Source organism: Dasypus novemcinctus, chromosome 24 (assembly GCF_030445035.2).
Source record: "Dasypus novemcinctus isolate mDasNov1 chromosome 24, mDasNov1.1.hap2, whole genome shotgun sequence".
In the NCBI taxonomy this organism is placed as follows: Eukaryota; Metazoa; Chordata; class Mammalia; order Cingulata; family Dasypodidae; genus Dasypus; species Dasypus novemcinctus.
This window is the reverse complement of record NC_080696.1, coordinates 4690392-4717003: the sequence shown is the minus strand read 5'-3', so window position 1 is coordinate 4717003 and position 26612 is coordinate 4690392. Positions and strand designations below refer to the sequence as shown.

At 52.3% G+C, this 26612-nt stretch overlaps 1 protein-coding gene across 1 annotated transcript in view; it reads right to left on the bottom strand.

Moving 5' to 3' along the window:
• Positions 1–1902: 1902 nt before the first annotated feature.
• Positions 1903–26612, bottom strand: part of SHLD1 (shieldin complex subunit 1) — a 101703-nt gene continuing 76993 nt past the window's right edge. Inside the window, exon 3 of the mRNA XM_058287532.2 lies at positions 1903–5651. Within this exon, the coding sequence (XP_058143515.1) occupies positions 5221–5651 (431 nt within the window). The 3' untranslated portion in view covers positions 1903–5220. The remainder of the gene's footprint in view (positions 5652–26612) is intronic.

Here is a 26612-nt window from a genome sequence, read left to right as displayed (position 1 = left end):
TTTATATCGGATTCAGAGGTTTCACTTTTACTTGAGTAAATAATGATTAAGGTTGTGATTAGGCCATGTCAGTAGGACATTGAGTCCCCATCCCATGGGTGGGCAGGGACTCACAGAGAAACTGCCCTGCAGACAAAGGGGGTGGAGTTTTGATCCTGGAGCCCAAGAAGAGAGATGAGGCATTTGTCTGATAGTCTACAGCTGACCTTGTGGAGAAGCCAGAGCAGCTGAGCCTGGAGAGGACTGAGCCCTGGGAGAGATGAGACTTATCCCAGTCTACAGCTGATATTGGAAGAAGCTGGGACCAGGGAGCCTGAACCCTTGCAGATGTTGGCAGCCGTCCCGCTCCAACACGTGGCAACAAAAACAGACTCTGATGAGGGAAGTAACTTATGCTTTATGGCCTGGTGACTGTAAGCTCCTACCCCAAATAAATACCCTTTATAAAAACCAATGATTTCTGAGCCACCATGCCACAAAAAGCAAGCAGGCCTGTCACCTGCTGGGGCGTCTGCAAGCCAGCAGGCCAAGGAAGCACTGTCCTCCACGGAAGGGAATGTCTGTGCGGCAGTGTTTGCCAGCCTGGGCGAGGAGGGCCACGGATGAGGGCAGCGGAGCTCGCGTGCCCCTGGGGCGCAGGGCGAGACTTAAACCACGGCTGCACCAGTACAAGAGTTCACAGTGCCGTGGGAGACCCTCCCCAGCAGGAGGTGGCGGGAAGGAGTGCTCCAGAAAGACCCTGAGGCCGGGACCCCCGCAGGCAGAGGGGGTGGCACGTGGCGTGGCCCTGCGGGTGCCACTCCAAGACCACCCGCTGAAATCCCCACCTTTTCCTTGGGGATTTGAAGTGCCACCCTCATCATACACTAGATTTCTGTATATATTTCCACGGAGTGACAGACAACACTGTTCCTTTGACATGTCTTTGTTTTTTTAAAAATTTACTTATTTTACTTCATTTATTTACTCCGCCTGCCCCAACCCTTGCTGTTTGTGCCCACTGTCTGCTCTCACCTCTCCATGGAGGCGCAGGCCAGCTCGCCTTCACCAGGAGGCCCCAGGAATCGAACCCGGGCCCTCCCATATGGTTGGCGGGAGCCCAATCACCTGAGCCACATCTGCCACCTCTATTTCTATTTGTTGGTTGCTTTCACTACTATGGAATTAAACAATGTTTTCATATTCGATAAGGTTAGTCACTTCTCTTTACTCTTTTCTTGTCAGAAATTTTCTGGCTATTCTTGCAGGTTTGCTTTTTATAAAGGATTTACACTGTGGCTGCAGGGTAAAGAAAGGCAAGGGTGGATGTGGTTAACCTGATGGAAGTTTACCGCAGAATTCCAGAAGAGAGAGACTGAGAGACCAGGAGAGAATGGATTACCTATCCCCCTGTACCCCAAATCTCATTCACTTTCCAGTACATCACTTTTATACTTTTTGACATATCTATATATGACCTGCATTATTATTTACTTCAGATTTTTTATGAATTCAATTTACTTTATATTTTTAAATATCTCTATTAGGCTTGTCCTATGTAGTATCTGTGAAAGCACAAATTAGATGTTAAGAGTTATATTCTTCTAACATATTAAACTCAATAGATGGCAATTAAAATAACTATTGTTTGTTCATGTAGCACCTGAAATTATTTTAAATCGTTTTGTGTATTACTAGCAGTGTGAGAAATAATGGTGCAAGCAAACCATTCTCATCCACTCTCCAGAGGAAAACCTCCCCTGGAAGGGAGCCTGCTGGCAGCTGCGAAAGCCTGTTTGGTGAGCTGGGGGCCGTCGCACAGGTGGGCTCAGTTTGTGAAAATCATCGAGATGTCCACTTATATGATTCATGTACTCTTCTGTGTGTTTTTCCCCAATAAAACGCTTTTAAAGTAAGCTCAAAAAATTTTAAAGCATTACTGTGATGTTTTATGTTAACTGCATAATAACATAATTAATTACATTAATTGGCTGTCAGACATATTACAAACACTCTTAAACAGGCCATGCAAGGAAATAGACTAATGAAGCAAATGATAGTTGAACAAATTTAAAACACTGGCAGCAGTTCTCGCCTTTAACTGATGTTCTGCCAGCAGATCGCCCTCCCAGAGCCCGCAGGCGGGCACGAGGGAGCGGCGGCTAATAGCACAGGCCAGGCGTAACCTTGTTCCAGGATGAGAGATGCTGGTGAACTTGCCCGCGGGGCAGAGGTAGACAATACCCAAGGCCAGGGCCTCATCTCCTTATCTCTCAGCCCTTATTAAAGGTTCGCAGAGGCAAACGGAAAATGCCATCCTAAACCCAGGGAGATCAAATTAAGGCGGGAGATTGCAGGGTAGCAAACGTCCTGCACGGTCCTGTCACTAGCACTTAGACGAGAGGAAACACAGCCCTGGCTGGGGCTTCTGGAACCTGTGTGCAGAGTCGGCCTCTTGCTGAGCCTCCTCGGCTCAAATACTCAGGCAGGTGACACAAGTCGCTCCTGAGATCTCGCTGGCAAACAGAAGCTACTGCCTGTGTGTACAAAATAATCCAGTTTCCTTCTGTTGGTAGCCGTGGAAACCAGTCTCAGCTATTTCAGGGACTGAATAATACTAGAAACGACAGCACTCTTCAAGAGCATCTATTAATTGGCTTCTCGTTAAAAAAGAACAAAAGTGGTGACCCGTAGATTTTCCATGGTAAGTTCCACTGGTTTTGTGATTATGGGGGGCAGCTGGATAGGAGAAGCCCATAGAGCAGGGGTTCTTAACCTTTTTGGTTCCATGGACCCCTCTGCCAGTCAGGTGAAAACCGCGGACCCCTTACGAGGCCCCCACTATACAGTGTGTTATTTAATAAATATATCACCCCTGCACCAACATGGCCCCACAAGAATAATGGTGGTTTTTTTTTTTTCATTTTAATTCAAGCTCCTGGACCCCTGCCCTGGAGAAAGAGGCAGACTACTACGCGTCAGGAGGAAAATCTGGAATTCTGCTTCAAGTCTCTCCAAGGTCTCCTCTGGTTCCTCCCTGGTAAACCTTTCAGAGGAGCCTCTGGGAACAGTTTCTACCTCTCGTCTTTCCAGAACAGAAGCTTGAAGCATGTAATCCCTGACCTTTCAAAGGCTTCTCTTTCCTGTCCAAGAGGCCCCAAGAGACGCAGTGGAGAGGGCATGCTCATTTTCAATGCACACTTTCAGCCTGGGCCATTTGCATAATTGGCTTTCTGGAAAGCTCTTGGGGCCTTATGCCAATTAAACTGCATCTGAAATTTCTCAAAATCTAATTCCACGGGGTTATCGGCCTCTTTTTGTTGTTCACCCGAAGAAGTGCTATAACCTCTTTGGAAGCTGTGTTGAGCAGGGGTGGGCAGGGGGCTTCCCAGGTGCCAGGTGATGGCATTCATGGGGGGGGGGGGGCTCCACGGGGCAGGGACCCCGCAGGGCAGGCACCTGGCGTGGCTATTTAAAGCGGAGCTCAGGCCTGCGTGCGGCGGCAGGCGCCAGCGTTTGCAGACACGCTCAGGGTGTCAGATGCCAGGGCAGGGCAGGGTGCGGGGTGACGGCTCACAGGCAGCCCGGGGTGCTGGAGTGGGCGGAGGCCAGTGGCTCCCACCCTCTGCAACCTGGGACAGCCGGCGCACCCTAACTGCTCGGCCCCTCGGCTGGCGCACCTTTGTTTTCTTCTCTCCTTCCACGGTTGCAATCTCACGGTGACGAAGAGGGTTGTTGTTTTATTTTTAATGTGTGAATTTTAGCTGTTATTCAGCAGGTCGATTCACATGTTTCCTCCATGCCCAGTGTGTATCTGAAAACAGGAAGTTCTGGCTGGGGGGGGGGGCAGGGTATGACTCAGCCCGGGTGCACTTTTCGGAGCTGTATTTAGGTCTCTATTATTTTGGACGGCATGCTCTCAGCCGCGGGGCCTCGGTTGTTACACCTCGGCTTAGCCTCCTGCCTGACTCAGCACGGGCCTGCGCCTTCCACGGCGTTCCCCTGCCAGGACGTGGGGTCCAGGCCGGGTCGCCCGGAGCCGAGGGCGCGGGCCCAGGAGTTCCCTGGGGAGGGGCTTGCTGGCAGGTAGAAGAAACAGAGATTAGTGTGCTTTCCACATAAAGGAAGAAAATATTAATTAATGTAACCTGGCAGCCTACTGCCTCAGTCTCCCACTTCCGTGTTAAGCAGGAACAAAGGAAACCAGCTTAAGCCATTCCTATAGCCACTAAAAAGGAGGCACAAGAAAGAGCTAAGTCAATACCAGTTCAGCACTGACTTCCATTCCTTATTTGGCAAAAGGAGCAGGTAAAACCTAAAATGGTTGGAATGTGACGGGGAAAGTGGTTAACAAAAAACTGGGAAACTTGCGTGGGAAGTTAGACTTCTCAGGTGGGCTGTAACCTCTGAAGTATCCAATCTATGGAGAAACAGAGGAAGGGCTTGCGTGCTAGGCTCAGGGGTATAAATTGTGCCATTTTTCTTTTTTTCCCCACAACCCGGTGGGCGTTATTTTCTTCCAAATTTATTTCTTAAAACGCAGGCAGCAGCACGGGTGGGAGGGCAGGGGCGGGAGGCGCTGCGGGGGCCACACGGGGCAGCCCCAGCCTGCCTGTCCTGGGGGCCCGCCTGGAGGCAGGAAGCGGGGCCCTGGAGCCCACAGCTCGGGGAGGTGGGGAGAGCCCCGCTGCGCTGGCTGAGACCCCGGCCGCTGCCACTCCCAGGCCCGGGCAGAGGCGCGCACAGCAGCTGGGGGTGGCAGCGACCTGGGGGCTTGGGGCCACCTCCAGTCCCGCCTGCTCTCCTGTCGGCCGAGTGGGTGCCAGGTTCTTGGTGGCGTGGGAAGAACGAGGTCAGAGCCACGGGCAGCTGCCAGGGTCTGGGGGAGGCTGGCCAAGTGCGCTCAGGGGTGCTGCGGGCTCAGGGAGGGGCGCTCGGCTCTGCGGCTCCTGGGGCACGGCCCCCGGAGTGCGGGGTCTGCGCTGACCGGTGTCTGAGCCAAGGCGGGGAGGTTCTGGTGGACTTGCGGGACTGCGGTCCCCGAGCTCGGCTGCAGTGTGCTGGGGCAGGTGCGGTGCCAGCGGGGCTGGTGCGGGGTGCCCGCCCGCAGCGGGGGGCGCGAGGCCCTGGAGCCTGCCGTGCATTCAGGGAGCAGGGGGGCAGCCCGCCCGGCCGTGCCCTCAGGCGCGGGGTGGCCCCGCTCCACCCGCCGCCTTCCCGCTGCGCCCCGCGCCCGCGCCGCTACGGGCCTCCCACCGCGCTCTGCTGCAGGAGGAAGCGGAGCACGTCCTTGGAGAGCCCGGGGGTGGGCTTTTCCTCGCGGGGCGACGCGCCTCCTGCGCCCTGCGGGTAGAAGCCGCGGGCCCTGGGCCGCGCGGGGCGCGCGTCGTGGCTGAGGACGACGCGGGCCACCTGCAGCCTGCGCAGGGCGTACGCGGGGCCGCCCCGCGCCTCCAGCTCCGCGATCTTCCGGGACAGGCGGTGGCAGACGGACGCGGCCAGGGGGCTTCCGAGGGCCAGGGGCTGACCAGGCGCGGCGTAGAACCTGTCCAGGGCCGCCCGCAGCCCCGCGCCCTCTTCTCCGGCTTCCGGGTGGCCTCTCGCAGAAGGGTCAAGCCAGGAGCCCTCAGCAGCCCAGGGGTCACTCTGCCCGGTGTTTGGGTTGCTGGAATCTGCGGGACAAAACACATGGCAGCGCTCAGTACACGGCAACGCCCCCAGAGCCAGCGGGAGCAGGAGGGTCCCTGCGCCCAGGGGCCTGCCAGGGGCTCGGCCACTGGGACTGGCCACCCGGGTGCCCACAATCAGAACAGCCTCTCGCCGGCCTCACGCCGCTGGACCTGGGCCCTCGGATGTGAACTTGGATGGGAGAAAAATCGCATCTTTATTTTCACTACCCTCTACCTGAAATTGGGCATTTCCTTCCAGGAAGAATGTTGGCGGCAAACTGCAGTTACTGGCAGCTGTACCCACGACTTTGCCACCAAGAGAAACCACAGCTATTTTCATGTCCCGTCTTAACTTGCTGCAGATGTTTTGCAGTATCCTCTACACCCATCACGACTTTGAAATTACCGTGGTTATCAGCGCTGACACTTGATCTTATTAGTCAAGCATTAATTTACAAGCATGTTTTTGGTACTATGGCATATGTTTCTAAATAGATTTTAATAACTACTTTTCAGTATCTTTTCCATGGTAATCTTATACATTTTATTTAATGCAGGTGAAAGCATTATTCTGAGGAAGGGCTGGGGGGCTGCGGCAGATGCCAAAGGTGCCACGGCCACCAGCACGGCGAGACCCCAGGGCAGGGCAGGGCTAAGATTCGCAGGGTTCCCTGCTCCCTACCATCAACCCGCGGGCTGCTCGTCTCTGCAGTAAACCCCCACCTCCGTGTTTTTTGAAAGAGGAGTAACAGATCAACAGAGTGATTTAATAATAGACAGTAAGAAACCAGAACTGGGGCCATACGCTAGTCCTTGATTTAACTTTTTGAAGTTCTAGAGATGTGACCAACTCTTCAAACAGGGACTTCTTAGGCCTCTTGAAACACAGGAGTTCTAGGAAAGATTTTGTAGAAATAATTTGCATGTTGCAGAATTCTTTTTATAGCCACACGTTTTCCTCTTTAAAGTTTATACTTTAAACTGAAGTATTTCTGCTCTGCTATAAATGCTAACAAACTAACTAGCTTTGACCACACCCCCCAACTCAATTAGTAGCTGTAATAAAAATGCTTTTACCTGCCTTATGTGAAGGTGAGCACAAAAGGCAGTGGGTGGAATGACAGAAATGGACCAGGATTTTGGTTTTGACCCTAGTTCTTCTACCAGCTGCATCTGTCGCTTTGGACGAGTCATAAAACCTTTCTGGCTTCAGCCTTCTCATCAACAAAACGAGGTTTCCACCTACACTCTCTCGAGCTTTCCTGTATCTTCTATGGCAATAAATGGAACAGAGAAGTATATAATGCAAGCATTAGTGCATCAATAGAAATGCAGGCACATGTGGGCCCACACACGGGCTGGCCTTCACAGATTCAACATGCATTTCTAGAAATCTGGAACAGGCATAGCTCATGACCAGTGGCTGCAAGATAGAGGAGAGCGGAGGAGGCTCGGGCGCCTGCTCTCCACATGGGAGATCCTGGGTGCAGTTCCTGGTGCCTTCTGAAAAAAAAGAAAGCGAACAACAAGCAAGACAAATGAAAAAAGCCAACTCAGTGGTTGAGTGCTGGCTTCCCACATCCGAGGTCCCAGGTTTAATCCCCGGTCCCAGTAGCTCAAAAAAGGAAGGAAAAAAAGAAAAAAAAAGAAAGATGTGCAGAAGGATGGTGAAGACCATGTGCCTTCACTGGTGACACTTGGACCCTAACTTGGACGAGAGATACAGTTCTAAACACTAAGAACAACTGCAAAATAATCATAGGACAAATACACAGTGATGGGATGACACTCACTGAGGCTAGTGTAGATTCAAAGAACCAACACAGGGTAGGTAAATAGCAGCCGTGCGGCCGAGTTAGGGACAGGTGCCTCTCTGGAAAAGGATCCTTGCAAATGTATTAGGAAATGAGATGGAAACAGAGAAGGAGGGTCAATGAACAAAAAGTCCAAGTGGCAAGAAGAAACAGAAGTGAAACTGCTCCCCTGCGGGTGCCGACGGCCATTCTCCACCAGCTGGGCCTGCCTTGGGCAGCCGGAAACCCAGCCTGGAGGCAGATGGACAGAGAACGCACAGAGTGACCAGGAAGCCACCACGGTCACCTCAGCCACAGAGGGCCTGTGTTCTTTGGAGAATCCATAGCAGAGACGGTGAGCTAATAAGCCATCTATGTCCTGGGCCCCTCACAAGAAAAAAGAAAAAGAAAAGAAGCCTCCCCGGACCTGCTCTGCCCAGAGCTCCTGCCCCATGCTTCTACCTGAGTTTGTTCCTCGCCTCCCTGCTGGCGTGAGCCTCCAAGGTGGTGGAAGATGCTTTCCAGTCCTGGCTTCCTGACTTGGGGTGCTCAGCACATGTCCCAATAGCAGGTGATTAGGTTCTACAGTGTGGACAGAGATGGGGGGGTTGCAGTTATCAGAGCAGAGTGATTTTGCACATGGTCTTCAAAGTCACACAGACCCAAGTACAAATCCATGCCCTGCCAAGTTCAAGCTGAGTGACATTAAGTGACTTATCCTCTGTGAAGCACAATCTCCTTACGTGCAAAATGGGGACGCTAACAGTTGTCTGTAGAGTTGTTGTGAGAATTAAGTAAGATGATGTGTGCCAAGCACTTAGCCCGTCTTGAAGAATCTGCCCATTCCAGGGCTGGGAATGGGAAAGCTCAAGAAGCTTGAAGCACCTTATGTTCTAGGCAGTAAGCAAGTGCTCCAAGAATGATGGGGGCATGGCAAGGAGAGCAGAGGACAGCCTGAAGGGATCCCACCAGCTAAATCTGGAACAAGTAGGCTGTAAAATACATAATAGTCACGGATTAAAGTCCATTGATTAAAATAGAAAATCCTGAACCCAAAATTAATGGGAAACTTCACGAGGACCAGGATGTTAAAATGGCCTGAGCACCTCCCCATAAGTTGACTTTACAGAGGGAAGGAAGCCCGGCAGGCATCACCTGCATCACGTGATGGATTCCCACCAGCGATGGGGAAATTGAAGCCGTGCCACCTCACCGAGCCAACGGGAAGATGCGTTGCCACTTCTCAGCCAGCCCACTGCCTGAACCGGTTAGGAGGACGTGGAAGACAGACCCAGAGTGAGGGCCGTCCTACAAAATAACTGGCCTGTACTCTTCAGAAGTGCCAAGTTCATGGACGTCGAGGAGAGACGGAGCAACTGTTCTGGACTGAAGGAGACGGAAGAGGCAGGACAACGAAGTAAAATCAGGCAATTTGGAACTGGATTCTTTTGCTAAAAAGGACATTATTGGGCAACTGGTGAAGCTTGAATGGGGTCCAGGGATTAGCTGGATGTAATGTCTCATTGTTAACTCCTGATTCGGATGATGTCATTGGGGCTACGTAGGATAAAGTCCTTGTAAGGAAATTCAGGGGTGAAGGGGCATCAGGCTGGCAACTTATTCTCATGATTCATGAAAAAAAGTTCTTTGTACTGTGCTTTTAAGTTTTCTATGAGTTTGAAACTGTTTCACAGAATGAAAACAAACCCCTGGAGGGATAAAATTTGAAACTTCCTTTGGTGGCCTATTTTAGAGGCCAAAGGAAACACACACACCCTTAGTCTGGGGTTTGGCAAACAGCTCTTAATTGAGCAAGGGGAGCAGGTGGGACGGAGCAGAGCAAGGCGACAGGGTCTCACGATGCCAGGCCTTCTCCAGGTGACCTGAGCCCAGTTAGTACAGGGTCATGGAGGAGACGACGATCCCCAAGTGGCCAGCAGATGACAAGGCCAGCGGCCAGCATGGCTGCACCACCTCCCTGGGACCTTGAGTTTAACCTTGAGGTCCCAGTTTCTCTCCCTGGGACCCCCCTTTGGCCCCGGATATTCCAAAAGGCCTCATGATGGGCCGCCCACAGGTGGGTTAACCAGTAGCCGCGGGGCCCACCGCTGGCTGTTGGCAAGGGGGAGGAATAGTGAACAGTTTAAGAGGTGCCCGCACGAGGCAGGCGCTCTCTGCCCCGAGGAGCCCACCCCGCATCTTGGCGTGCGCGTCTGTCTTTCTCTCCCATTTCTCAGCAAGCCCTGTTCTTGCCCTCATTTCCCAAATAACTCCTTTTTACTGGCCTGACTACAGTGGCGTGTTCATAGCCTCATAGCCGAGGACCTGGAGGAATCCAGCGCTTCTCCGTCTTAGGGGGGCGGTGTGGGAAGGCAGGAGGAAGCCCCCGCAGCCCGAGAAGGACAGGGCGCCCCTCCCACGGAATGCCCCAACCGCGCAGCGTGGCCTGGTGACCAACATTGGACATGCAGGTTCTCACAGTTTCCTCTGAGTCTCATTCTTGGGGTTCACGTAAGTTGAAAGAGCCTAACACCCTGGCCTCCTCCAGTTTTCAAGCAAATACCCCGCAGACCGCGCCTGCCTCTAGAGAATGCGCCGGTGCCTTCTCAGGAGAGCGACAATCAGGCTTGAGTTGGATGTCGCGTCCACTCCTTGAGCACCGCCCCTCCTGTCCCCCCGCGGTCCACTGGGTGATACTGTCAACTGCAGAGCCAGCCCCCTGCCCCCGTGGCTGCTGTGGCCCAGGCCCAGGGGGCTAGAGCAGTTTGATATTATTTATGAATTCCAAAAAAGATACTGATGGTTTGTAAAGTGGTCTGTGCCTCTATGTGATATTCTTTGTTTTACATTTATTTGATTAAATCAAGGTTAGGGGGATAGACCACATTAGTAGGGTGACTCGGGTTCGAGTCCCCCCCCCCTTGGTGGGTGGGTGGAAACAGACACATACAGAAGGCACAGGAAGAAGGAGTGCTTCACAGACAGGGCAGCGGAGAGACCTGGGTCGTTTCACTGCGCTCACTGAAATGTGAGCTCCAACAGCTCCAGCCCTGGGAAGAGAGACGGGCCCTGTGCCAGCCTACAGCTGAGACCAGAAGAAGCTGGGCCCATGGAGCCTCAAGGGGAAGAAGGAAGCAGACCAGGAGAGGTCGCCCGCCATCTTGCTTCTCCACAAGGCCACAGACTTTGGTGAGGAAGTTGGACTCCTTAGAGCCTTGTAACTATAAGCTTCTACCCCAAATAAATACCCTTTATAAAAGCCAACAGACTTCTGGTACTTTGCATCTGGTACTTTGCATCTGGTACTTTGGCTAATACAGGAGCTCTCAACTGGAGACGGGAAGGCCCACTCTCGGGAGAGCATGGGGACGTTTTGGACCAGAGATTGGAGAGCACTACTTGCACTTAGAGAGTGGAGTTAAGGATGCCAGCTGCCCTCTAATACACTGGCAGCCCCGTACAACAAAGAACTGTCCTTCCCCCAAATGCCAACAGTGCCCCCAAAGAGGAGTTCTGGTTCAAAGGATGGCTTTGGAAGGAATAGGTGGTGACAGCTGTGTCCCCCTGCACTGTACTTCAACTACTTGCCTTGAACTCCCCAAGGCACCTTTGCCATTCCCCGTGCCCCATGCGGTGCCCTCTGGCTGGTGCCAGCCACCTAGTTGTGCCATCCATTCGTCCCTTCTCAGGCCTCCAGGTGGCATTCCTTCCTCAGGAAGTCCCTGGTTCCAGTGGTTCTGGCATTATCGGCATCAGCTGAGAGTCCCCTTTTAACTTCAATGTGCTTACCATCATGAATGGGATTTCTTGAGGAGTTCACCAGAAACCAAGGAGGAAGACAGGATTTGATATGGCAGGGCCTTTGTATGCATCGTTTCAAGGTAAGCCATCTACCAGCCATCCACCTGTTAAATTTTCTTTGGTCCAAGAGAGAAGAAATAACAGGTAGAAGTTTGAGGTTCTTAGGAATCCAAAATTATTTTTACATCTTTAATTTGAATTCAGTAATCCAGGACAACCAATTAGCATGGAGTGATTGAGATGATGTTCTGTGTTCTGTGAGAGATGCCACATCTTAGAACCCAGGTGTCTAACAGGAGAATCTTCCAGAGAACGTGTATCTCTGTGAACCATTTTAGCCTTCAACTATAACACCTCCTCTACATGGATTTGATATTTAGAATTCTGTCTCCATTGTGCATTTGCATCAATAGCCACCCACCTGCTTTATTTCTCCAGTTTCTTCTACTAGCAACTGCTAATTGGGGGGATCTGTGGTTTCAAGGCTATATAGAGTCCAAGGAAATTGAACAGAATAAAGAACATGGAAAATTATCAGGGTTTAAGGAAAGAAGGCACGCGTGGCTTGTACGGGGTCCTCTGTGTCTCGGATAGAGGCTGGCGCACTCGGGGTGCTGCGTGGCTGCTCCTGAGGTCCTGGCCCTGCTGCCCTGGCTTCCTCTTAGAGACACTTTGCTTTCTGGGTGGCTCTGAAAGAAAGTCATGGGCAGGAAAAGACCACGGAGAGCAGGAGTGGGAGCCGGGCATAGGCAGAGAGAGCCCCGGTCCCCAGTGGCCGCAGTGACCCCCGATGACTCATCTCCTTTGTAACGAGAGCCAGACTGCGCAGGCCCCGCAGCACCCGGGCAGCTGTCTCCATGGCGACACCATGCTTGGGACACAGGGGTCTCACCCTGCTAGGCTGCACCTTCTGGCTCCAGACCTCGCCTGCTTCCCTTCACCCCCTCTTCTATTTCTGCCCGTCCTACCACCCCACTTCAAGTTCTGTAGAGAAACAAGGAGTAAAAAGGATCCTTGGGAAAACAAGATCAGTCCTACCTCTAGCTCCACAGGCTGGAGCTAGAGCCTCGGCCTGCATCGCTCCCTTGAGAAATCACTCTGTGTCCGATCCCTGAACACATCTCGCAAGCTCCCTCTTCACAACCCTTGCAGCTGCTTCTCAAAGGGCATGGGAAACGCTTCCTCTACATATCTGCATTTCTGTTCCCCCACCTCCTTCAATTCTCTGCTCAGCTCTTTCCTTCTCAGTGAGGCTCTCTGAATCGGGCAGGATGGGGTAGGCCGTGCTACGTAACACACATCCCCCAGATCTCATGGCACACGACAACAGGTTCAGGCCACACCACATGCAGATCTGTGTCATCCTGGCCCTTATCCTGCCCCCAGCCTGATGGGGCAGCCACTCCTGGAGCAGGGCTTAGTGGCCGAGGGAGAAGGCGCCTGGCAAGGCAGGCTGTGACGGGGGTGGATTCTGTCACTTCTGCTCCTGTTTCACTGGCTGCTGCTAAGACACGAGGCTAAGATGGACTTCAAAAGGACGAGAATGAAAAACCCTCCTGTAATTACATCCGCAGTGTTGTGCCACTGATTAATTGAGAATGGATAAAGTGGAAAATTTTAGTTGTACGTATGTTACCAGAATTTTAAAAAAACCAAAGAACTGTAATACAGGGGGAAGATGAAGAATATGTGTTTCCTCTGTCCTTTATTAGTGAAATGAAATACCCAATAGTCAATTAAGTAAATTTTGGTCTATCCAAGTGATTTAAATCTTAAAAGAATAGTAAATTACATGAAGCTCTAAATATATAGTGAAAAAAGTTGAAAATAAAATTTTGTTCAATATCATGCTTTTTTGTAACAGGAAGTTGGTGGAGAGTAATTCAGTCGACCATACCCTCCTGGAGCACACCAATTAAAACTGCGGTTCCGGGAGGCGGATGTGGCTCATGTAATTGAGCTCTTGCCTACCACACAGGAGGTCCTGGGTTCGGTTCCCAGTGCCTCCTAGAGAAGATGGGCAAGACAGTGAGCTGACACAACAAGATGATGCAATAAGAGACACAAGGAGGAAAACATAATGAGAGACACAACAAAGCAGGAAGCAGAGGTGGCTCAAGCAATTAGGCACCTGTGGGAGGCCCAGGTTCAGGTCCCAGTGCCCCCTAAAAAAGGAAGACAAGCACACAATGAATAGACAGTGAGCGCAAAACGAGGGGGTGGAGAGAAATAAATAAATCTTTTAAAAAAATTAATTTTTCTTACTTCCTTAGGCCCTGGCTGTCTCTAGCTCCCTTCTCTGCCTTATATTTCTATATAAATCTAATACTATCTAATAATAGATGTTAATATATGTTCATATATTATCACTGTTATATAGTATTATTACACATACATTATAAATTATTAGATACACACACACACGACACACAGGACGTGTTTGTCTCCTGTCTTCTCCTGCTCTAGGAAGGTAAGGGTTTTGTCTCTTGTTACTTGCTGCAACTCCACTGACCCAAACAGTGCCCAGAACGTTAGACCCTCCATGTATTTAAAAAAATTTTGGTTCTTTATTCAACAAGTTTTATTTTCTCAGGAGTAATAAACGTTTAGTACACCCAGTACATTTACTAAAGCCAGAGCCCCCGCGCTCGGCACGTTTATGGAATGAGCGAGCGATGGACGGAGTCAGGGCTGGCCCCTCGCTTCCTGGGTGCGACAAGGAAGCAACGGAAGCAGGAGCAGCCGAACGCCTGCCGTTCCCACACAAAGCCGCACAGGTACTTCCTAAAGACGGACAAGGCTTGAGGGCGTGTTTAAAAACTGTCTAAAGGCAGCGAAAAATAAGGGAGCCCACACAGTTCAATGACAGGTGGTTTGAGCAACACTGTGGACGTGGCGGTGACGCTGCCCACTGCGGCCTCCGAGCACTTGAAACGTGGCCAGGCCAACGGGAGGCCCAGCGCGAGGTCACACCAGGGCTTCAAGACACAGCACGAGAAAATGTTAGTGTCTTAGTAGTTTATAAATTTCGATTACATGTTGAGATAACACTTTGGGCATATTGTGTTAAATAAAACGTATTGTTAAACATTAATCGTTTCTTTGAACCTTTAAAATTACACATGTGGCTTGCATTTCATTCTACTGGACAGTGCTGGCCTAGATACTCTATCGCTGTGGTTTTTTGTTTTTGTTTTTTTTAAAGATTTATTTATTTCTCCCCCCTCCCTCCTTTGTCAGTGCTCTGTGTCCATTTGCTATGTGCTTTTCTGTGTCTGCTTATATCCTCATTAGGTGGCTCCAGGAACTGATCCTGGGATTTTCTGGAGTGGGAGAGAGGTGATCATTCTCTTGAGCCACCTCGGCTCCCTGGTCTGCCGAGTCTCTTATTATCTCTCCTTTGTCTCTTTATGCTGCATCATCTTGCTGCGCCAGCACACTGCATGGGCCAGCACTCCTGTGCAGGGCAGTACTCTGCAGAGGCCAGCACTCTGCGTGGGCCAGCTTGCCACACGGGTCAGCTTGCCTTCACCAGGAGGCCCTGGGCATCGAACCTTGGACCTCCTTTATGGTAGACGGGAGCCCGATTGCTTGAGCCACATCTGCTTCCCTATCGCTGTGGTTTAAGAAAGCTTTGGCCACACTGGTGATGAACTTCCGAGCCCAGCATCTCTCCTGAGGTTTGTGTTTGAGCTCCTGCAGGCCAGGTGACATTCTGCAGGCTGCCAGGACAATACTCTGCCATAACGTGATGTCCCTCCTCGGTTGGAGAGGCAGGAGGCGTCCCACACTGGGTTTGCCGGGGCTTTGGCGTCCTCCTCTGCCAGCCGCCCTGGAGACCCCGTGGGAAGCAGGGACCCACCTCCATGGCTCTGGGACCGCCAGCTCCAGGCATGCGACTTCCGGATGCTTGGCCTGGCACACGCCTGCTGGCTTGACAATGTCCTTGCAGCCCCCTCCTGCTAGAGCACGTGGTCTCGTAGCTAAAACCCAGGGGTGGAGAAGGGGCCGGAACCGTCCCTGCCACACTCTCCCACTGCACCCCTGCCTCCTGGGGCTGAGGCTTGGTGCTGGGCATCATCCTAGATCCCAGCACAAATGAGGGGTCTGCAGAGCGTTGTGGTTTTTGGCCGAACCTTTCGCGGATTTGTTCTGCTGTACTCTGAGGCAACACTCCTTCGGTTTCCCTTCTTCGCAGCTGGCATCTCCCCGCTCCCTTGCTGTCCAAGAGGCTCCCGATGACTGCCTGGCAAGTGAAGGGCCACTCCGCTCTACCCCTCCGACAACTCGCTTTCCTTCCCCTTTGGGGTTTCGTCTGGCTCCCCTCCATGCCACACACAAAGACCAGCTGTGAGTTCTAAGGAACCTTACTTTCCATCTCTTTAATAACATAAAACTAACGACAAGGTGACAATCAAACAGCTTAAGCCTCCTTCAACCTGACAGGGTCCACCACCGCCCACAGCTTATGCACTTATAATTTGCAACTGTTCCTAAAGGGAAAAAAAACACATACAAAGAAGTGGTGTGTGGACGTCAACCCAAATGAAGCAGACAGCTGGCTTGGCAGGTGCACTGGAAACCTCTTTCCCTCCCTCTTGCTTGTTTACATCTGAAAGCACAAAGTGGACGAGTCAGCCAGAGGGGCAGCGGCAGGTGCTGCACCTGCTAAGGATGGCCAGGTGCGCGGGCAGAGGCTCGGTCCTCTCCAGGGCAACAGCTGAGGAATAAAGTGACTGCCGGGAAGGACAAAGACGTGCGGCGGGGCCCAGGGCGATGAACAGGTGGACGCCGCCCACTGTCCTGGCAGGTACGCTGGCTCACGTCAACCCTGCTTTTTATGTTTCTCTTAAGAAATTAAAATGTCCTGAACACCCTCCAGAACTGTAACATCCAAGTTCACAGCACCCCAAACTGACGATTAACACTTAGAGCAGAATTAAACATGTCGGAGTCGACCACTTCCTTGTAGATACTAATTTGGGATGTTTCTTTCCAGATCATTTTTATAACTTTTCGGTATCCATAAGCTCTGTATGGAGTGGTGATTTCAATTTTACTTGCAATATACCAGATTTTACATGTTGCTTTTTCTTTACTCAACTTTATGATTTCTTCTAGTTATATTTATGCATACAGAACATATGTAACTAATTCTTTGCAACTGCTTTACGGTATTGTAACATGGGAACATACTGCTTTATTTTTCACCCATTCTCTTGGCAAAGGACATGAGGGTTGTGTTTAAAGTTCATGATCACAAACAAGGCCCGCATGATTCACTCCTCGGGCACGAATGCGTGAGTTTCTCTGGACATAGGTCCGGAGTGGAATTGCTGAGTCGAAGGTAATGCGCATTTTCAATTTTCCGAGAATCTGCCAAATGGCTCTCCACAGTGGAGGCAGCAACTACCCTCGCCCCGGCAGAGCCTGAGTCTCCCTGTTTCTCCACATCCTGCCAAACCGTAGCATTGCCAGACGTTTAAAACTGCAGCTCTGTGTTTTGGCCTGCAATTCCCGAGGACGAGTCCCGCTGAGCGGCTCATTTTATCCTTATCTGCCTTTTGGTTTCTCCTGGTGTGTGGACTGCCCGTTCACATTCTTTATGGTTTTTCTATTGGGCTTTTTGTTCCTTTCTTAACTTGCTTCTTTTCAATGGCATACAGAACGAATTACAAATAAAAGACATCTTTGGGGTTTTAAAAAATTATTTATTTATTTTTTAGTTAATCTCATGAGTAGATCATTCCAATCTGTTAGACAGAAAGGGATAAAAAGAATGTAAGAGGGGGGGAAAAAGACTTCAGGAGTCACAAGTTTTGTTTTTGTTTTAATGGCAAATCTCAAGCAGAACCACTTCCGGGTGTCAGCTCTTCGCTCCTGAGAGGTGAGGCCCCAGGAGCTGGGAATCATCTGGCTCTACTCAGACAAGATCAAGGCCAGGACCAAATCCCAGGAGCTCTGGCTGGCAATTAGAAGCCAGAAAAGGCTACTCTGTTCATTAATTTCCTTACCGGAAGCCTTCTTCCTAGGGCTACCACTTGTCTACGGAAACCAGCAGCAGCTTTCTGCGTCAGCGAGGGGACCAGGACAGCCCGTCCGAGGCCCCTGAGATGGTGCAGGTAAGAAGACCTGCTTAGACCATTAAACTGTTTAACAATTCTCCACTAGGAGACTGAGGCTTGATTTAAAAGCGCTCAGTTTTGTATTTTGTCGATAAGGTGTAATCAAATTAAACGACCAGACCCGTAACCGGATTTTGTCTGGGTTTTTGACTGCGCTGTGGAAATGAACTACAAGCGCACAGCGGGTTATTTAGGTCAGTAATTAATTAAGGTGGGGAGAGAACAGAGTGGGAGAAAAGAACAGGTGATGGTGTTACTGGATCTTGTCTAGGCTCTTGGCTGTGCTGCAGAAATGAATGTAAAGAGCACATCGGGTGAGTTAGGCCAGTAATTTATTCAGGTAGGGAGGGAAGAGAAATGGGAGAAAATAACAGATCAGGGTCCCATGTAGAGAGGAAGGGGCTGAAAAATGATAGAGCAGGTTGATTTATAGGCTATAATTTCCCATTGTAGATTATAAATCCCCAGGTTTTACTTGCGTGTTGATCCATGCAGGGAGAAGGTGGCCAGAATTGGGGTCCAAAGGGGAAAGCAGAGGGCAGGAACGGGCTCACAGACTGACACCTGGACTGGCATTGGGACATGGCAAAGGCAAGAGTGGGGTCCAGAGGCGAGATTCAGGCGTTGCGCCTCCTTTTTAAACCATGAATTATTCCACCCCTTTGCTAATGGCAGGGGAGGAATTCCAGCTGTCTGCTGCTTTGATTGACCACCCCACCCATCAATCCTCCGGGAGGGCCCCATGATAAAGTCCTTGGGGACTATCCGGGGCTTCCCCTGGCTTCTGAAGGAAGTCTTCTTCTGAGTGGCAGAATCTTGGGGAGGGTTCTCCAGCTTCCATCTTGGGCTTACTGACGTCCAGGGGACTTCTTGCCAGGTTCTAGATCCATCTATTGGTTCCCTATCTTACTAGCTGGCTTCAATGGGTCCCAGGTAGAGAGGACGGGGCTGAAAAGTGATAAACCAGGCTGACTTACAGACTAAAATTTCCCATTATAGATTAAAAATGCCCAGGTTTTACTTGCATGGTCATCGTGGCAGGGGAAGAACGGCGCGAGCAGGGCACAGAGGGCAGGAGCAGGCACAGGGGCCAGCACCGGGACAGGCACTGGGACAGGGTGAAGGCAAGAGAGAGCAAGAAGTCTTCGCGCTTGCATTTTAAAAAAATATTTATTTCTCTCCACTCCCTCCATTGTCTGCTCTCTGTGTCCACTTGCTGTGTGTTCTTCTGTGTCTGCTTGTCTTCTCATTAGGCGGCTCTGGGAACTGATCCTGGGACCTCCCAGAGTGGGAGAGAAGCGCTCAATCTCTTGTGCCACCTCAGCTCCCTGCTCTGCTGTGTCTCTTGTCTCTCCTCTGTGCCTCTTTTGGCTGCGTCATCTTGCCACGCCATTTCTCTCTCTGGCCAGCTCCCGTGTGGGGCAGCAGTCCTGCACAGGGCAGCTTGCTTTCACCAGGAGGCCCAGGGTATGGAACCCTGGCCCTCCTGTATGGTAGAGGGGAGCTCATCACTTGAGCCACAGCCGCTTCCCCACGCACGGCCCGTGGGGAGGACCCGGGGCTTCTCCTGGCTTCTGGAGGAAACTTCTTTCCGAATGGCAGAATCTCGTGCAGGTCCTCCAGCAGCCACCCTGGGGGCACCAAACAGCACGTGGCCTCGCCGGGTTCCAGGTCGGCCTGTGGGTCTCCTGTCCAGCCTCCTCAGAACCTGCGGCTCACCTGGCCCACGGCCTCACTCAGGGGCCCTGGAGCTGGAGCAAGGGCTTCCGCCCCGAGGGGCTCTGCGGCTGGGTCTAAGGGGGCAACGAGGTGAGGCTGGCTCTGCGGCTGGGTCTAAGGGGGCAACGAGGTGAGGCTGGCTCTGCGGCTGGGTCTACGAGGGCAACGAGGTGAGGCTGGCTCTGCGGCTGGGTCTAAGGGGGCAACGAGGTGAGGCTGGCTCTGCGGCTGGGTCTAAGGGGGCAACGAGGTGAGGCCGGCTCTGCGGCTGGGTCTAAGGGGGCAACGAGGTGAGGCTGGCTCTGCGGCTGGGTCTACGAGGGCAACGAGGTGAGGCTGGCTCTGCGGCTGTGTCTAAGGGGGCAACGAGGCGAGGCTGGCTCTGCGGCTGGGTCTAAGGGGGCAACGAGGCGAGGCTGGCTCTGTGGCTGGGTCTAAGGGGGCAACGAGGTGAGCTGCCGCACAGCCTCCTTGAGGAGCCGCCTGGACGAGAGTTCCACTGCCTCCCTTAACGCAATCGTTTAAATGGATGTTTTCCCCAAATAATTTTTAAAAGAATTTTCCATGGAAGGTTTCTGCAGATTCATTTCATATCCTGGCCTAGACAGTGAGGAGCATTTGTGAGCAGAAAGGAAAAACAGATGAATTGGATCTGGTTGCTATGGTAACACTGCTATTTTTTTTTTTTATTACGACTGTTTACTTCAGCAGAGTTACGTTAAATGTGAGCAGCTAACTAAGATGATGCTTGAAACTTCAACCTTAGCCTTAGCTGTAAGGGAAAAACAAAAACTACAAACTGCTGCTGAAGCGTGCGGTCCTGCCCTGGGCAGGCCTCGCTGGGCAGGTTGTGGTGGGCAGGCCTTGCTGGGCAGGTTGTGGTGGGCAGGCCTCGCTGGGCAGGCCTCGCTGGGCAGGCCGTGGTGGGCAGGCCGCGGTGGGCAGGCCTCGCTGGGCAGGCCTCGCTGGGCAGGTTGTGGTGGGCAGGCCTCGAGCTGGGCAGGCAGCGGTGGGCAGGCAGCGGTGGGCAGGCCGCGGTGGGCAGGCCTCGCTGGGCAGGCCGCGGTGGGCAGGCCGCGGTGGGCAGGCCTCGCTGGGCAGGCCCGTGGTGGGCAGAGCAGCGTGTGGGCAGGCCGCGGTGAGCAGGCTGTTGCTGGGCAGGCCTCGCTGGGTAGGCCGCGGTGGGGTAGGCCGCGGGTGGGCAGGCCGCGGGTGGGCAGGCCGCGGTGGGCAGGCCTCGCTGGGCAGGCCGCGGTGGGGCAGGCCATGGTGGGCAGGCAGCGGTGGGCAGGCCGCGGTGGGCAGGCCTCGCTGGGCAGGCCTCGCTGGGTAGGCCGTGGTGGGCAGGCAGCGGTGTGGCAGGCCGCGGTGGGCAGGCCCTCGCTGGGCAGGCCGCGGTGGGCAGGCCGCGATGGGCAGGCCGCGGTGGGCAGGCCATGGTGGGCAGGCTGCGGTGGGCAGGCCTCGCTGGGCAGGCCGCGGTGGGCAGGCCTCGCTGGGCAGGCTGTTGTGGGCAGGCCTCGCTGGGCAGGCCTCTCTTGGTTGCTGGGAAGCAGGAAACACATCCCTTTCCTCGCAGAGAAGCAGGGGCCTCCCCACAACCTGCCCAAAACGGGCAAGTCAGCATCTGGGCACTGAGACACGATGAGGAGCAGGGCAGGGTCCCATCAGCCCGAGCAAGTTCCGGAGCTGACGCTAACGTCTGTGGACACAGGTTGTCGAGAAGATTCCACTCCGCATCAAAGTGGTGCTGCATAAATGTATGCGCTAACGGGCTGAGTTTGGACAAGCGCTGCGCCGGGCGCTCGGCTCCCTGTGGAAGCCGCCCTCGCTGAAAACAGGCTGGGGCCTCTTTGGGAAGTGCCCTCACGTCCCCTGGAAGCTGCCGCTCAATGTCCTCTGTTGTGGAGAATCGCCATCCCCAGAGGACAGAACTGCTTTCCAGAAACTGCCGAGAGGCAAGAGGATTAAACTTTGGCCAAACATTGTAGGTGGTCCCACAGGGTAGCGGCCGCAAGGGGTGGGAAAGGAGGTTGACGACAGAAGGAAGGTGACTGAAGGTGGTTTCCTCCTGTCTCACTTCTAGCCCTGGGAGCGCTGCTCACGCCCGGGATTCCAAGCGCGGGAGGCGGGCCCTCGGGTGCGTGCGCGGGCGACACGGTACCACCGAAGGCCCGAGCTGCTGCGGGTTCACGCTCCGCCTCGCAAGTTCCTACTGGAAGATCCCAGAACCAGTGCTTCCCAGCTGACGGCAGAGGCTCCCAGCAGGGATTCCGGGGCCTGGACGCCTCGAGGTCGAGAGCCCTGGCTCGGCACCGTCGCCGGCAGTGGGGCCCGGGGCAAGTTCTTCTTGGAATCTCGGTGTCCTGATCTGTGAAGAGGGGACAGTGACGGCTCCACTTCTAGGCCGGGGGGAAGCAGTCAGGGATGAGCTGGCACAGGCCGAGCGCGCAGCAGCAGGCCACCGACAGAAGCCGCTTCACCGCGCTCAGCCCCTTGCAGCTGGAGCAGCGCCCCCGCGGCCTCGCCGGGGCAGGCGTTGGGCATTTCACATCAGGAGGTCTGTTAGGCCGTGGTAAGCTCACAGCAGAAGGAAAGGCCGGGCCCCACATCTGCTGGGACTAGAAGAAACCCCTTCTTCCCCGCAGCGACAGCCCCCCGGCGCCCCTGCTGCTGCGAGCAGCTGGCTACCCCCCCGCAGCAGCGGGACGAGCGCAGCGCCCCAGCGGACGTGGGAACGCGTGCGCCGCGCTGTGTGGGAGGCGCCCAGCGCAGGCCGGGGCTGGGGACCCTCCAGCTGTCCCCCAGCACGTCCCCCACGGGGAGCAGCAGGGCGTGGGGGCACTGAAGTGACTCAGCCCAGGGAGCCTGCCCGGGGGTGGGGTTTTAGAAGCGATGGCCACTGAGAGTCAGGTGGAGCGCCTCAGAGAAAGGCGAGCTCAGTGAGCGCAGGGAAGAGGGGGAGAGGCTGCACTGAAAAAAAAAAAGAAATCAGGCAGAAAAGCTCTAGGGCTCCGCCAACGACGGCTGGCTGAGTCAGAACCGCAGTGCTGGGCTACCGGAGATGGCAGACACAACGAGAAGGTGACAGCAGATCATTCTCAGCTCCTCTGTACGCGAGACCAAGGAGAGCAGAGCTTGAGCCTTCTCAAATAACTGCAGAGAAAATGGAAAGCTCGGAGTAACTGGAGAAGTCACCAACAAAATCAAACGTTTGCATAATACGATCTATGCAGAAAGAGACAGTAGAGAGCAGAGAATGAAAGCTGGGATGACGAATAACAGAACACATGCACATGAGGATTTAGGATGTGTTTGTGTAGAAAATGTTTCCTATGTGGATTATTAAGGACTAGACTGGGTACAGACATGAAATTGAATTTACCCCTTTTCAAGGCACCTCTAGAAGTTTGCAGAGACAGTTATATGCTTTTTGAAAGATTTATTTATTTATTGTCGTAGTTCCCCCCTGATTGTTTTTTTTTTTTAAGATTTATTTCTCTCCCCTTCCCCTCCCCATCCCAGTTGTCTGTTCTTTGTGTCTATTTGCTGCGTCTTCTTTGTCCGCTTCTGTTGTCAGCGGCACGGGAATCTGTGTTTCTTTTTGTTGTGTCATCTTGTTGTGTCAGCTCTCCATGTGTGTGGCGCCATTCCTGGGCAGGCTGCACTTTCTTTCGCGCTGGGCGGCTCTCCTTATGGGGCGCGCTCCTTGCGTGTGGGGCTCCCCTACGCGGGGACACCCCTGCATGGCAGGGCACTCCTTACACATCAGCACTGCGCATGTGCTGACCCAGCTCCACACGGGTCAGGAGGCCTGGGGTTTGAACCGCGGACCCTCCCATGTGGTAGACGGACGCCCTATCCACTGGGGCCAAGTCTGCCGCCTGCTCCCCCCCCATTGTTTTGTGTTGACTGCCTGCTCCCTGTGTCCATTTGCTGTGTGCTCTCTGTGTCTGTTCATCTTCTCTTTAGGGAGGGCACCAGAAACCAAACCTGGGACCTCCCATGTGGAAGCGAGGGGCTCAGTCACCTGGCCGCCTCAGCTCCCTGGCTTGTTGAGTCTCGCTGTCTTTCCTCTGTGTCTCTCTTGTTGCGTCAGCTTGCTGCACCTGCCCACTGTGCCAGCTCACCCTTCTCCAGGAGGCACTGAGAACTAAACCTGGGACCTTCCATGAGGCAGATGGAAGCCCAGTCGCTTGAGCCACATCTGCTTCCCTCGTCTTCTCTTTAGGAGGCACCAGAACTGAACCTGGGGCCAAGATAGTCCAGCTCTCCTCGAAACAGTATTCTAGTGCTAGACTTGGATCCCAGAACACCTGGGCCACCTCAGCTCCCTGGTTTGTTGTGTCTCTCATTGTATTTCCTCTTTGTCTCTTTGCTGCATCACCTTGTTGTGTCAGCTTGCCTTCTCCAAGAGGCACTAGGAACTGAACCCAGGACCTCCCATGTGGGAGGTGGGAACCCAACCACTTGAGCCAAATCTGCTTCCCCAGTTATATGATTTTGTTTTGTATTTTTTATCCCCCCCCATTGTGGCTTTTTGTGTGCTGTCTGCTCTCTGTGTCCATTCGCTGTACGTTCTTCTGTGTCTGTATTTATTTTATTTTATTTCCCCTCCCCCCTTGCAGCTTGCTTGCTGTCTGCTCTCTGTGCCCATTTGCTGCATGCTCTTCTGTGGGTTTTTTTTTTCTTGTTTCTCTTTTTTTTGTTGTGTCACCTTGCTGAGTCAGCTTCCCATCACACCTGAGGGCCGGATGGCACTCTGCAGCGCCTAGGCCAGCGGCTCTCTGCAGTGTGCCGGCCAGCCTGCCTTCACAAGGAGGCCCCAGGACGCTAATCCAGGGCCTCCCATATGGTAGACGGGATCTCAACTTATTGAGCCACAGCCGCCTCCCCACTTATATGTTTTTGACGAAGAATATGGTAGAAAAGATGATATGAAAATCCTCCTTGTTACCGAACATCTCAAAATGCTGGATAAAATATTTTTCAAAATTTTAAAAAATACATGGTTGAGTGCATAATAAATCTGTTCCTCTACTCCAAAAAAAAAAAAAAAAAAAAAAAGCATGGCTGAGCTGGTAAAAGAGGGAAGTAAAGAAACGTCTTTAAAGGCCAAAAGAGGTACGTGAGTCCTGAGCTGGTGAGCACAAAGCATGGAGTCATGGCGAGATGGGGCTGGACAGGAGAGCAGTGCAGGGCTGAGAGGCCTGAAGCTGCACCAGCAGAGAAGGAGAACCACAAGAGGCTGTGCCTTGCCGGGGCCACAGGGGAAACGGAGCTGGGCGTTGGCTCAGGCAAAGAGAAAAATAAGAAATGTCTCCCCTGGGATTTAATAACCAGGAGCCTCCCATGTGTTGTGGCCTCAATTGAGACTATCTTTGTGGTCCAAAAATGTCCAAGCCAGGTATTTACTTTAATATGGTTTCCAGATTTATTTCAATAGGGTTCCCCATCTGTCTAGAGAAAGTAAATGCAAATCCTCTTTAGAGAAATGTACTCTCAACCCAAACCTCAAAAGATACCCCACAGGGAAGCAGATTTGGCTCAACAGATAGAGCATCCACCTACCACATGGAGGGTCCAGGGTTCAAACCCAGAGCCTCCTGACCTGTGTGGCGAGATGGCCCACGTGCAGTGCTGATGTGTGCAAGGAGTGCCAAAGCCACGCAGGGGTGTCCCCCGTGTAGGGGAGCCCCACGTGCAAGGAGTGCACCCCATAAGGGGTGTCCCCCATGTAGGGGAGCCCCACGTGCAAGGAGTGCACCCCATAAGGAGAGCCGCCCAGCACGATAAAAGTGCAGCCTGCCCAGGGTGGTGCCACACACACACAGTGCTGACACAGTAAGATGATGCCACAAAAAGAGACACAGGCGATGGACTTGGCCCAGTGGTTAGGGCGTTCGTCTACCACATGGGAGGTCTGCGGTTCAAACCCCGGGCCTCCTTGACCCGTGTGGAGCTGGCCCATGCGCAGTGCTGATGCGCGCAAGGAGTGCCGTGCCACGCAGGGGTGTCCCCGCGCAAGGGAGCCCCATGTGCAAGGAGTGCGCCCCATAAGGAGAGCCGCCCAGCGTGAAAGAAAGAGCAGCATGCCCAGGAATGGTGCCGCCCACACAGAGAACTGACACAACAAGATGACACAACAAAAAGAAACACAGATTCCCGTGTTGCTGACAACAACAGAAGCAGACAAAGAAGACACAGCAAATAGACACAGAGAACAGACAACCGGGGTGTGTGGGGGGGAGAGAAATAAATAAATAAATCTTTTTAAAAAAAGAGAGAGACACAGATTCCTGGTGCTACTGACAAGAATACAAGCGGGCAAAGAAGAACACACAGTGAATGGACACAGAGAGCAGACAACTGGGGGGTGGGGAAGGGAAGAGAAATAAATAAAAAAGAAATCTTTAAAAAAAAAGATAGCCCACAAACAAAGCTCCATCAAACATGTGCCAACAGTAAAATCAATATTCACAAAATATTCACTGAAACAAGGCACTTCTATTGAGAGGCGAAAAGAACCAGTTCCTGAATGAAGCCCATAAAAACTTTAGATGTTGGATTTATTGGATACAGAATATGAAACAGGGAAATGGATGTGGCTCAAGTGATAGAGTTTCCACCTAGCATATGGGAGGACCTGGGCTCAATCTCTGGGGCCTCCTGGTGAAAAAGAAGAGAAAATGTGCCTGCTCGGCAAGCCAGTGCCCGTGTGAGTGCTGGTGTGGTGAGCGCAAGTGCCCACCTGGTGAGCCAGTGCCCACGCAAGTGAGTCAGGCAGCAAGATGATGACGCATCAAAAGAGAGACAAGGGGAGAGTCAAGGTGAAGTGCACAGAGACCAGGAACAGAGGTGGTACAATTGACAGGGAGCCTCTCCCCCCATCAGAGGTCCCCAGGATCAAATCCCAGTGAATCCTAGTGGAGAGAAAATGAGAAAAGAAGACAACACAGACAGCAAAAACAGTAGGACGGGAAGAGGGGAAGGGAGGAAAATAAATAAACAAATAAATCTTTTTTAAAAAAAGAATATAAAACAAATATGCCTATTACGTTACAGAAATAAAGTAGGGAATTAAAAGTATGGGTCAGGAACAAGAAATTATTAAAATAAACAGGCGGATTAGAAAAAGAAACAGAAAGAACCTAAAAATGAAAATGATAATAATAGGTCTTTATACCTCAGTGGATGGGTAAAACAAAAGATAAGACATAGCTGGAGAAAGAAAATGAAAATGAAGATTGAAGGTATTATTCAGAATATAACACAGAGACAAAGAGAAGGAGGGGGGAAACCAAAAACTGTCAGAGATATGTAAGTCAAAGTGAGGTGGTCTAATATACATCTAATTGGAATTCTAGAAAGAGATATTAGAGAGAATGGGGGAAAGAAAAACTAATGAGTTATTGGGTAAGAATTTCCCTAGAGAAGAAAGAAAAAAATAAAGATAAGGCAAAAAAAAAAAAAAAAGACAAGAATTTCCCTAGAACTGATGGAAAGCATGAATCCACAAACTGAGC